The sequence below is a fragment of the Periplaneta americana genome, chromosome 16 (assembly GCF_040183065.1).
Source record: "Periplaneta americana isolate PAMFEO1 chromosome 16, P.americana_PAMFEO1_priV1, whole genome shotgun sequence".
NCBI lineage: Eukaryota > Metazoa > Arthropoda > Insecta > Blattodea > Blattidae > Periplaneta > Periplaneta americana.
In genome coordinates, this window is record NC_091132.1 from 123,193,169 (window position 1) to 123,206,693 (window position 13,525).

Genomic DNA, 13,525 nt, shown 5'->3' on the forward strand with positions numbered 1-13,525 from the left:
CAGAATTTTGAATTCTCTAAAAATTGCTTTACTTTGCGACCTTATAGGTACTTGTTTCATAATTTTTACAATTTTCTTCTGTACTGGTAGCTTAAAAATTTCCGTAATTTTGCTTGTTGCACCCCATCATGGTATGCCATACTCAACCTGGGAATGTATATAGCCAAAATACATAGATCTGAGAACTTCATTAGAGGTTGTTTTGCTTAAAATTCTGAAAGCATATATATAGCGGTTCAATTTTTCTATAGTTTTCTTAACATGATAGTTCCAGGTTAAAGCAGAGTCAATCCAGATGCCTAGGAATTTTGTAGCTCAGGCGGTAGCGCATTTGCCTGCAGATCCGGAATTGTGCTCGATCGTGGGTTGGATTTCCACTTGGGCTGATTACCTGGTTGGGTTTTTTCTGAGATTTTCCCCAACTGTAAGGCAAATGGCAGGTAATCTCTATGGCGAATCCTTGGCCTTATCTCGCCAATTACTAACTCGTTATCACAAATTCCATCGACGCTAAATAACCCAGTAGTTGATACAGCATCATTAAATACCAAGTAAAAAAATCATCGAAGGGTAGTATCATATGTAAAATTTAAAAATACTGGCTGTGTTAGAAACCAGAGAAATGGTAGACCTGGAGTGATATTCGAGACTACTGATGCTGTGCGCACCACTTTTGAACACACTCAGAAAAAATAGACTTGTCGTGCCTAAAATGAACTTGATGTACCGGTACCTCAAAGTACTGGGTTTAAAATTTTACTTAAACGGCTGCAGTTCCACGTGTACAAAGTGCAAATCATGCAAGCTTTGTTGCCAGAGTACCATCCATAAAGTGTTGCATTTCCTGCGGACATTCTAGAACGAATTAAACAAGTCAATGACTACCTTAAGCAAGCTTGTTTTTCTGCTGAGGCAATCTCTCACACTCCCAGAAAAGTCAAAAGACACAATGTTCGGATTTGGTGGGTCAGAAAAGCGAGATGTTGGCGAAAACGTGGCACAAAATAGGTTATCGATTAGACATTCTCTGAGCAACAATCGGAGCACATGTTAAAATGTACGCTTGAAAACTCTGTAAGGTTAGTTATCATTTGCTGAACACCACATTCCTATATCTAGCGTAATTTTCTAGTAATAAATGTTTAATAATCACCCTGTGTCATATTATGTGGCAGTCAATCAGACCTAATACTCTTCCAAGCTAGTCTGAAACTGCCAAAATGTAACAAAGTTACTTTAATGTGAGTGCAAGAGCACGAAGGTGTGGAAAATAATGAATGTGGCGATTTACCTTGCCTTACTGGGAGGAGAAACAAAAATTCTTGTATTGTGAAAATGTTGCAGAACAAAAACAATCGAAAATGTTTATAATAAACAGCTTAAATTTAACAAATGAGAGTTAAGGACAACTACAGGTCGTCTTATTGGTCACATTCCTTTAAAAGATTGGTACCATCTTAAAAATATGGGCAAAACCAAGGGTAATATCTGTTGACTTTCTCTAATTAGAACAGATTATACCAGAATACAGTCTCTATGATAGTTTCGATTCTTACTGCAATATCTTAACTCATAGACATCAAGAGTCTCTCTCCTGCATTGTGTTTGCGCTTTTCTTTCTTCAGCAAGGGGCTTCTGCCATGCTGATATCATGTCCAACTAATCCTGTCCTGTTAACTTTGAATGTTTAACTTAAATTCGAATTTTTTTAAAGAAAAAGAATGGCATATGACAATGAGCCCTATTCATTAAATGTGTGAGTTGATAATAATGATTATCAGATAAATTTAACTTTATTTTTGACATAATTTTCGGTAAAATATGTTATAAAAACAGTGAATGTAATTTTATATTTTTTATGCTCGACCATGCCGAAATGTAGTAATTATACACCTGGTAGCAGACCTTTAATGCATGTCATTAAAGTACACCTACTCATTAAAGGTCAGGTCTTTCAGCCAATGAAGACTCAGGGTACAACTGTTCAGCCAATGACAGGTCAGCTTTCTACCGTTATAAAACCGCAAGTATCGATTATTCTCGGATATGCAATCGAAAGAGAATTAGCGAAAAGTCACGGAGGCTGGAAATCCAATACTGTCGTAGAAGGTTATGTTCTGTTACTATAATAATTATCGTTAATTGTAAATAATATTCAAATAAATTCAATTTGTCATCTCGTTTTTCAATGTCTAATTTAATTTCAATGTTATCTCTGTAGGTTCTTATGGCCTAGCAAGGTCAATGTGAACATCTGTTCCTCGAAAAAAATCAATACTTTCGCGTCTGCGCACATCTCACAACATATGGGACATTGCTCCAGGTCAGATAGAATAAAATTAATAATATCAAGTTAGAAATATGGTCGAGCATAAAAAGTAGTATGAAACTCGCCTATAATGGTAATTAAGAAGCTCGTATGAAAATTATGAAACGAGCGCAAGCGAGTTTCATAAATATCCAGACTCACTTCTTAATTACCTTCATTATGGGCTCGTTGCATAATGTACTATTAATGTGCACTTGCCTGATACCAGGTGTTGGCAGAAACTCGAAAATTTTCGAAGGTTTGTACTTTCATATAGCATGCATTATGCTACGAAAACTTCTATAATAAAATTGTTTGGTATAAAGAATTGTATTATTTTTATTTATTTATTTACTTTGCTGCAGTGCGTTACAATGTTGAATGACAGCATTGAGCTCCGGTCATATAGTTATCACTCACTTATCAAAATACAATTTTTATATATACATAGGTAGATTTTCTTACATTATATGCCCACACACATAAAGAAATATTAACAAAATTTAAAGGAAACTCATTCCAACAAAGAACCATACAAACAATTAAGTTTGTATCCTGCTAATTTAACGAGAAGAAAAGATACGACCTTTTCATTCAAATTTTGCAAGCTTAATAATACACTGAGCCTAACCATTTATATATTATATTAAAACACAATTTTAATGTAATGAACATAAATGTCTTGTATTTTGGAAAATAGTCTGTGTGAGCTTATGATATTCTTCCATCAGAGAGCACCAGCCTATGGTACAGGTACAATAAGATGTAGCAGTTACGTCATCTAGCATGAGTTTGGTGTAACGTGAACTGGTACGATTCTTTCTCCTCCAAGTGATGGACAATATAGTGTAAGAGAAAGTAACTCTACTATTCTTAATATCCACTTACGAAAATAAATAGACGAATAAAAGAATAAATTAATATACTATTTATCTATCTTCGTAGTGTATTCAGCTATTTGCTGACAACACGTGTTTCACTATGTTTCACTATGAATTTCCTCTTCTTACAAATGATGAGTAAAAAGCACGATGCTGGTTGTATATTTCAGCAGCCACATTCTAAAGATGAGGTGTATTTAGTTTATATTGGAGAGAATTGTCCAATGTTATAGGGATTGAAGATTTTAGATTAGTTCTATGGATGAATAATTTCAAGGGAAAAATTGTTCCGGGGCCGGGTATCGATCCCGGATCTCTGGTTGAACGTACGAGCGCTCTACCAACTGAGCTACCCAGAAACTCCACCCGACACCGTCTCAACTTTTCCCATTATATCCACACAACTCGCATGGGCTGACGAAGAGCCAGAGACCCACATCGAGTGCACACAATCTCTGTGTGACTTGGAATTGTGGTTTTCTGTTAACGTACACAGTGACGTATATATTATGCAAATCTAGTCTTTCAGGTAAAGCTCCCTGTAAAGCAGATTTGAATAATTCCCGGGATCGATACCCGACCCCGGAACAATTTTTCCCTTGAAATTATTCAAATCTGCTTTACAGGGAGCTTTACCTGAAAGACTAGATTTGCAGTTCTATGGATGTTTGTGACAGGGCAGTTTAAGAGGATATGTTCAAAAATAAATTAATACCGGTATACAATCTTCGGGACCCCGAACTATATTTTACAGGCGATATTACGTGCCCATTTAGGCCTACAGCTTTCCCCAAATATAAAATCACGAGCTGTGACTGTTGTAGATATTTATTTAGTTTATTATAATTTTGACTTTTGATAGGGTACAATCTGCGCATTCATTTACATGTCAGAGAGATTTCATTTCTGAGAATTACAAATTTTGCTCTTCTTTTATAATTTTTGTCTGTAATTCACTATCATTTATTCACATAGAAGTACCGATTATTTTTCAGAAATCCATCTTTGTGTTCCATTATAGCTGAAATATCTATGTGTTCTGTTTAGCAATCATGTCATTCTCCTTTATTTGTTCCTACTGCAGACTCTGCTTCTCAGAAGGTAATCAATCACTTTTGTTTTCGTTGACGAGATCAATTTGCTTATTTCATTGAAGATATTGTAAACTGTAAATACATTTTTACAATTATGATCTTGCCGGTGTCTCTCAGATTTGAAAATATGTTCATCTATTGATTGTCTTTGGTTCTCCTCTTTCTGGATGTTTTCCATTAAATACTGGTACTTAATGATCTGGAAAAATAAGGACGTTTTATTAAAAGTGTTATGAAATAGATTATAGATTTCCAAATTTAACTTACTTTCAAATAATTGAACTGAACTGAGATTTTACAGACTATGGTAATTCTATAAACTGAAATCTGGGTGTTGGGACAAAATCAGAATTCTTAGATGTATTTCTTTAACACTTATATAATCACTGATGAGCTGTTAAGTTATTGAATCAGTGATTCAATATGTATTCTAAAAATATATAATCAAATTTGTGAAGTACCGTAGTTATTGTATTGTATTGTATTGTATTTTATTTATTAACATTCCATGGTATTCATACATTGCTTTACACCTAGAATATGGAACTAGTCAAAAACTTTATAATAGTATTGTCTTAATTTATAGTCACAGTCTAGATGAAATATATACAGACAAGATTTACAATATAGTCTATAACACATAGTTTTACTATCAATTTCATGAAGTGTTACTGAATGTCATGAATTCACCTACAGAATAGAAGGCGTGAGAAATTAGGTACTGGTACTTCTTTAATTTGGCCCTAAATAATCTTATGTTTTGAGTTTCATTTTTTATATCGATAGGGAGGCTATTAAAAATTTTTACTGCCATATAACTCACTCCTTTGTGATAGCACGATAGACTTGCCAATGGAGTATGAAAGTAATTTTTTTGACGTGTATTTATGTTATTAACTGTTGAATTAGTTACAAAGTTTTCACGATTACATACGAGGAAGATTACTAATGAAAAGATATACTGACAAGCCATGGGCATTATTTGTAGTTTTTTGAAAATAGTCCTACACGATTCCCTAGATTTGGCACCTACTATTATTCTAATTACTCTTGTTTGCAATAGAAATATACAGTTACTATCTGTGGAATTTCCCCAGAATATTATTCCAAAACTCGTTACCGAGTGGAAGTATGCAAAGTATATTGTTTTTAAGGTATTGATATTTACTGTCTTTTGCATAGATCTAATAGCAAAACAAGCTGAATTTAGTTTGGGGGTAATTTCTTTAATATGATTTTTTCAATTTAACACATTATCGATTTTAAGCCAAGAAATTTGGTTGTTATTGCTACTTGTTTAATAACTTAACAGTCCATCAATAAAAATAAAATTTCTGAAATATGTCTTATTATAAGATAGAGACTGCAGGAAAAACGGCTATATAGGAAATATATTTGGAAAAAATAAATACTCGTCTAATTAAAAAATAAAATAGCACAGAAATGAATGATTGTTTCTTCAAAGGATTGAATTCTGGTCTATATTTTAATATAATATAGTATAATATTAAGGGAATGAGCAGTAGATGAAGATATGTAGAAAACGCTCTTAAACATTGGAAGCAATGAATTTTATTGGAAAAAAAAAGTCTAACGTATTAGTATGAACAGGGCTGCCGAGAAGAGGGGTGGGGGGGCAAAGGGGGCGAGTGCATATGGGCCCGTGAGCAATAAGGATCCGTCAGATTAAGTGAGTCTGATTACTTTCTATTATCATGAATAATTATTCGTAGATACATACCAGCAATATAAAATTTTGTAAGAATATTAGTTACATAAATTTGACATATTAACTCAACAATAGTAGAATTAATACAAATTACCACTTCATATGTAAATATTTGACTTTTATATAATAAAATATCAGTTTCCCACATTAACGTTCACCGACACGACAATTAAGGGCCCCTGCATTTACCTGAACTACAGTATGTTCCCATCGTTTGTACCGAACACGTTCAATTATTTATTGGCTTGTCCTTTTTAACTACCACTGCTGGCCCACTGCAATATACTAGTGGACGCTCCCAAACCGAAGTCACAGGATCACGTTTCCTTTTCAGTACATATTTGTTTCGTGTCGAAATTTTCGTCTTTTCGTTGTCGTTTGTCTAGTAAATTCTGTTCATTAATGTTACCAGTTATAGTTTAACTGCACAATGGATAAGTACAGGCATAAGTCGGGAGCTGAGAAGCACAAGGAGAGAAAGAAAAAATTGTAAGATATTAATATTGGTGCTAGACTGCATGAAAAATATTATGAAGACATTAACAAAGAGATCAGTGATGAGCCGAAATATTTAAAATCAATTCCTGCTTCTAATTTAAAGCCAACCCCACTGAAACCTATCAATCTCCTAAGTAGTCCGAGGGAATTAAAACTGGACAGTTTCTGAAAGATCCTTCAGCAAAATGAAGGAAATAAGAAATGTATTCAGATAAACAATGTGTCAAGAACGATTGAGTAATCTTGGCCTCCTTAGTCTGGAGAGCGATCTTGCTAGATCTTTAAATTTTGATGATATAATTGATGATTTTGCATCAATGAAGTCAAGGACAGTTGTTTGTGGATGATGGACTGCAAGTTATAAATTACAGGTGTTTAGGAATAATATTTTATGAATATAATATATTATGCTAATGTGAAATTTTGCTAAAAGTTTTCACTGTAATAAAAGTGTATATTTTTAGGTTCGTATCTGTGTATGGGTTATCTTTTATTTATTTTGCAAATAAGGTTAGAATAACTGGTAACTTGTAATTGTTACTTTTTTTAATGGGGGTCCGAGTACAGTATTGCATAGGGGCTCATAAATTCTGTCGGCGGCCCTGGGTATGAAGACTCTTAATAGTGTTACTGGTGGTGGATAAATGTTCACTACTGTGATTCACTGAAAATATAGAATCAAATTTGTGAAGACTCTTAAATAATGAATGGAACAGATTTTTTGGCTACTACTGATAAATGTTAATGTTATGTTTTATTTAACGACACTCGCAACTGCAGAGGTTATATCAGCGTCGCCGGATGTGCCAGAATTTTGTCCCGCAGGAGTTCTTTTACATGCCAGTAAATGTACTGACATGAGCTTGTCGCATTTAAGCACACTTAAATGCCATCGACCTGGCCCGGGATCGAACCCGCAACCTTGGGCATAGAAGGCCAGTGCTATACCAACTCGCCAACCAGGTTGACTACTACTGATAAAAAAAATAAGCCTAATGCATGGTGGTGGTTACTAACAACATACTGTAATTCCTCTGGTGGAAATATGTAGCATATAGCATTATTCAGAAAGTTATTCAGAACTTAATACAATATCCTGACTGTGAAATAATGGGTTGATTCATTGTACTGACTTAAAAACACGTTGAAAGAAAGTAAGTTACAACGATTTATTTCTAATTAGTTTCATAAGATTATAATTTTGCGAACTCATCTACGACGAATAGTTTCAGTTTTAAAATAGTACTAAAATAAAGATAAATAAATTTAAAATAATTAAGGTACCGGTACTTACGGCTGATGATGTTGCTAGTGTGTACAGCATTGTGCACTTCTTTCTCATGGAGTTCGACACTTGGTAATGGCATGGACAAATATCTACACAAGAAAGAAACATAATGATAAGTACCTATCTACGATATTTGAATACCGTACTAGTCATTATTACATTATCTAAAAAGTTTAAGGGGTTAGGTACAGCTTACAGTACGGTAATAAAATTTTGGAAATATTCAACATTTTCTTCCTCCATTATTTACCTTGTACAATAATGAAAATTAGTATGTGTGTAAAAGTGTAAAATACTGTCCTGCTATATGAAAAACATATTTTCACGATTTAAAAAAATTATATATATATATATATATATATATATATATATATGTGTTTCAAAATTGAAAATGGTGGCAGTTTACTGTGCAGTGATGAAGCGTTTCACTCATAACTCAAAAACTATCCAACATTCTGCGATGAACTCTTTTTGTTTGTATTTATGCATGTCATGTCTACAATATGATGCAAAATCATTTCTCTACCTTTAATACATTGCCTGATAAAAAATAAATTCATTTTAAAAAATGGTCAAATATCGGTATTTTCTTCTAACACAAAATAAAAAATATATATATATATTATTTATTAAGGAATGTATTTGAAAGAGCATGATATTGTGAACGTGAGTTTCAGCAATAAAATCAAAGAGAGAGAACATGAAAAAGTTAAAAAGTTTATGAGTTATGAGGGAAATGCTTCATCACTGCACAGTGAACTGGTACCATTTTAAATTTAGGAAAAAAAAAAATAATAATAATAATTTTTTTAATCGTAAAAATATTTTTTCCATATAACAGGAAGACAGTGTTTTACACATACCAATTTTCATTATTGTACAAGATACAGTAATGGAGGAAAAAAATGTTGAATATTTCCAAAAATTGTACTGCTTTAAGCTATGCCTAACCCTTTAAAATGATATTTTTTAATGGATTTATAAATTTTAATTAAGAAAAACTTTCTCATTGCATACAAAAGTATCTTTTGAACTTCAGGTTTCAATATTTAATGTTACTGGTAGTGGTATGATACTATAAAACTGGGATTATGCCTATATTACGATATAATTAATAATTAGTAGCCTATATAGTAGAACCGGTACCATATTTGTCATATACAGTGTGGGCGGAAAGTAACTCTCTATTGAAAATCATTAATAAGTATTGTATATGAAGAGTCCACTGCAGGAATGATGAATGTCATTTGGAATACATTTTGCAGGAGAAGCAATTGAAAGTTTGAAATGCTTAGTGCTCAAAGCTTAACTGTGATTTTCCGATCATTACTGGACAATGACTACAGTGTTAATGCCATATAACTCTCTATGTACATTCTATATGTCTTAAGCTATGCATTGACAGTCTTGGTTCATTTTCGACAAGAAAGTGACATCCATCATTCTTGCAGTGGACTCTTCATATATTAGTGTATTGTCATGACATATAATGGGCTGCCAATTGAGCTCGTTCCTGCAGTGTCATGGAGTACAGAAGTAAATTTATTAAGATTTTGTATTAGTACATGTAAAGAAATAATAATAATAACAACAATTTACAGTTCATGCAGTTTATGTAATGCAATCAAGTAAAATAGTCCTCTAATTTACCTTTTTAGAATGTCCTCATCTTCTTCACATTCTGTGGTCCAATATTTATTGTGTTGCATATTAATAGGTTTGTTTTTCATGTTTTGAAGCCACAGCATTTCCCACACGTCCCTGTTTAACCTAATTACTTTACAATATAGAGCATCCTTTTTATCCGATGAAATCCTGTAAAATATCAGCAATTCGTTATTCCTCCAACTTTCGTACATACAATATTAGTGAAAATCAGAAAAGAAAATAATACAGTGCATATATTTTATCTTTCCAAGCTCTCGGATGTAGAGTTGAAGCTGTAGTACACATAAACGTGCGTGGAAAGATAAAATGAAGACCTATGCACTGTATTACAGTATTTATACTCTCATACCATTAAGAGAACGAGTGAATTATCAATTGAAAATTTTGCATATCCAGTTATAGATCAATTATTATGGTAGTGTTGGAGATAGTGATTATGGTGATGGTGGATATGGTTGTATACCTATCATTCACTTCAAGGTTTAGGACTGCTGCCTGTTCCATCTTGAAGAGAATGAAGTTGGTCTCTCCATCTCATGGTTGTATAATAAAATGTAAATTCAGAAATTTTCGAAAACTTCACTTATGATGTTATTATCACAGTCTAGTATATACAGTCACGAAGCTTGAGTTGTTGAGGGTACTAGGAACAATAGACTATACTGGTACTATTTCGCATTGCATTGTATTGTATTTATTAACATTCCATGGTATTCATACATTGCTTCACAGCTAGAATATGGAACAAGTCAAAAAACTTAATACTATTATAAAGTCTTGATTTATAGTCACAGTCTAGATGAAATATATAGGCTACAGAAGAGATTTACAATATAGTCTACTAGTACAACACAACACTAGTATCAATTTCATGAAGCATTATTGAATGTCATGAATTCACCTAGGCCTACAGAATAGAAGGCGTGAGAAATTAGGTACTTCTTTAATTTGGCCCTAAATAATCTTATGTTTTGAGTTTCATTTTTTATATCGATAGGGAGGCTATTAAAAATGTTTACTGCCATATAACGCACTCCTTGTCGATGGAGTATGAAAGTAATTTTTTAGATGTGTATTTATGCTATGAACTGTTGCATTAGTTACAAAGTTTTCACGATTACATGAGAGGAAGATTATTAATGAAAAGAGATACTGACAAGCCATGGGTATTATTTGTAGTTTTTTGCAAATAGTCCTACAAGATTCCCTACATTTGGCACCTACTATTATTCCAATTACTCTTTTTTGTAATAGGAATATACTGTTACTATCTGTGGAATTTCCCCAGAATATTATTCCAAAACTCATTACTGAGTGAAAGTATCGATATCTACTATCTTTTGCATAGATCTAATAGCTAAACAAGCTGAATTTAGTTTGGGGGTAATTTCTTTAATATGATTTTTCCAATTTAACATATTATCGATTTTTAAGCCAAGAAATTTGGTTGTTGTTGTTTCTATTATCATTGTCTGTGTTGAAGTGATTGTAGCGATCCTAGTGGTTAGCAACTATCTATGGATGCATATTCCCTACGTATTGAGCTTCGTGACTGTATATACTAGACTGTGCTATTATCTTGCGAATATGCAATTGTCAATTAACTAGGCTATTTCATGGAAGTAACAGTAGGCTACCGTAACTAGTATTGTAATACATTTTATTACCGGTACATTCTTTTTTCTACAATTTAAAATATTTAAAGATATGACTGTGAATAAGGAACCCTGTAAAAAATTAATAAAAAAAAAGGTAAAACCATTATGAAAATATGTACTATATTGGAGAAATATGTGATTATTTCAATTATAGGAAAAGAAACTTTAGGCTCTTAAATAAAGAAAAATATGGAAAGATGAAAAATATTACGCAGGTAAAAGGCATTATCAGAATAGCAGAATTGGACTCATACCATGGAGTAACAGATTTTGTTTCCACTGACGTTATAGATAGTATACCAGATAAGGTTTTCTTGCCCTGGCCTATATTAGAGAATAGGTAGCACTTTATAGCCAAGAAGCCGAAGTGAACACAGCCCGCTTAGGAGAGGAAAACTTCGGAAATAAACGTGATTTACAGATTCTGAAGACTGACAACCACTAAACATGAAATATGGAATTTTTCCTAAGCCTCAAAGGAAAATAATCCGAATGGATGGAATTGAAATTGTGTAAGAAAACAGTAAATATATTGTTTCTGTGATTTATGCTATGCACAAATACAGAAAAAAGATGACTAGAATAGCTTACAACAATGTGTGTGTTATTTGTCCATGGTTTGAGTCAAGTTATTTCAATTAATATTTGAGGAGAAAAATTCGCTCCGACGCCGGGGATCGAACCCGGGTCCTTGGTTCTACGTACCAAGCGCTCTGACCACTGAGCTACTCCGAATTCAATCCACAGCACCGGACCGAACTCTCCTCCTTCAATGTTTCCCTTTGTGGCCTGACTCCAAGTTAGGCGTATTGTTGACGTATATGTCCAATGTCAACTGCCATTATGCTAGGAGCGCACTCAGCTGAGTGACTTGTTTGACAGGCATTCTGCAGTTACGTGCACAGGAATCTGTACAAATATATGCACTGCAGCTATGAGAATATTATAGATTTATTCATGTGTCCTACAGTATAATATCTGTGATATTGACAATTAATATTAGAGGAGAAAAATTCGCTCCGCCGCTGGGGATCGAACCCGGGTCCTTGGTTCTACATACCAAGCGCTCTGACCACTGAGCTACGCCGAATTCAATCCACAGCACCGGACCGAACCCTCCTCCTTCAGTGTTTCACTTTGTGGCTTGATCCAAGTTAGGCGTATTGTTGACGTTTATGTCCAATGTCAACTGCCATTATACTAGGAGCTGTCTGGTGCTGTGGATTGAATTCGGTGTAACTCAGTGGTCAGAGCACTTGGTACATAGAACCAATGACCCGGGTTCCATCCCTGGCGCCGGAGAAAATTTTTCTCCTCAAATATAAATTGTCAATATCACAGATATTATTCTGTAGGACAAATTAATAAATCTATAAGTTATTTCAATCGGGTTGCATTGCTATATTTTTTTCTGTGACTTTAGCTTTGTTTTGCCAAAGTTCTTTTCGTGTAGAGTTGATGCAGTTCAGTATACTTTGAAGGGAAGCTTCATTCATTATTCATTTTCCACTTCATAGAATGTGGGGAATTTTTTAATTCGATCCTAGTACTTAGTGGTTTCAAGAATAGTCAGCAGGGGCGGTCATTGGCCCAAATTAAAGAGAAAGGAATTAGTCAATCAGTACGTACATGACTTCATTTTGGAGATGCTGAATGAAAGAGCGAGTGCAATAAAATACATTAAAAATAATAAGATGCATACACATGCACATATTTTTAACTTACCGGTTTATTTTACTGTCTTCAGGCTCTTTAATCCAGTCGGAAAAGAGAGACTCAGCTTTCCAAATACAGTCAAATCTTTTTGTGGCGCATGACCAGTACGTAAGAGTAGGCTTTATCACACTTGCTATGTTGCTCCAGTCTATATTTAATGTAAATCCTGAGGAACTGTATATTCTAGCTAATAGCTGAATAATGTAATTCTGAAAAATAATTGTTACCATTTAAATTATTAATGAGAGGTAGTAAAATTAATACAATATAGGCTAGTTTCTTAGGACATATTTCTGTAATCATTTCACAGAAATACGTGCTGTAGAAGTTGTGTCAATGTCGTATTAATGGAAGAGGAGTGTATTTTTGGGCAATAATTATTACATTAGGTGAATATAGGTTAAACGGGTCCGTCTTCTTGCTTATCAAGTAATGTATAGTCTTAATTATTACTATCTTACATTTATTTTCGGCAATTATTTGCCATCATCAGATAATCATAAGTATCATGTTATACATAGTGAATATTGAATTACAAAATTAAGTGGAATGAAGTACCGGTAATATTCGGACAAACAAACATGCTTACCACTTGACTAGATAAATGTTACATTATAATTAGACGTGCACTGACTCAGCTGTGTACATGAACAATATCATAATGTTAAGATTAGACACAAATGGA

The 13,525-nt window shown here is 33.5% G+C and overlaps 1 protein-coding gene across 1 annotated transcript in view; it reads right to left on the bottom strand.

Annotated features, from left to right (window-relative positions):
• Positions 1-4,001: 4,001 nt before the first annotated feature.
• Positions 4,002-13,525, bottom strand: part of LOC138691197 (putative aminopeptidase-2) — a 155,663-nt gene continuing 146,139 nt past the window's right edge. The window contains exons 23-26 of the mRNA XM_069812984.1: positions 12,850-13,049; positions 9,449-9,613; positions 7,805-7,887; positions 4,002-4,482 (exon numbers count right to left, since the gene is read on the bottom strand). Of these exons, the coding sequence (XP_069669085.1) occupies positions 4,475-4,482; positions 7,805-7,887; positions 9,449-9,613; positions 12,850-13,049 (456 nt within the window). The 3' untranslated portion in view covers positions 4,002-4,474. The remainder of the gene's footprint in view (positions 4,483-7,804; positions 7,888-9,448; positions 9,614-12,849; positions 13,050-13,525) is intronic.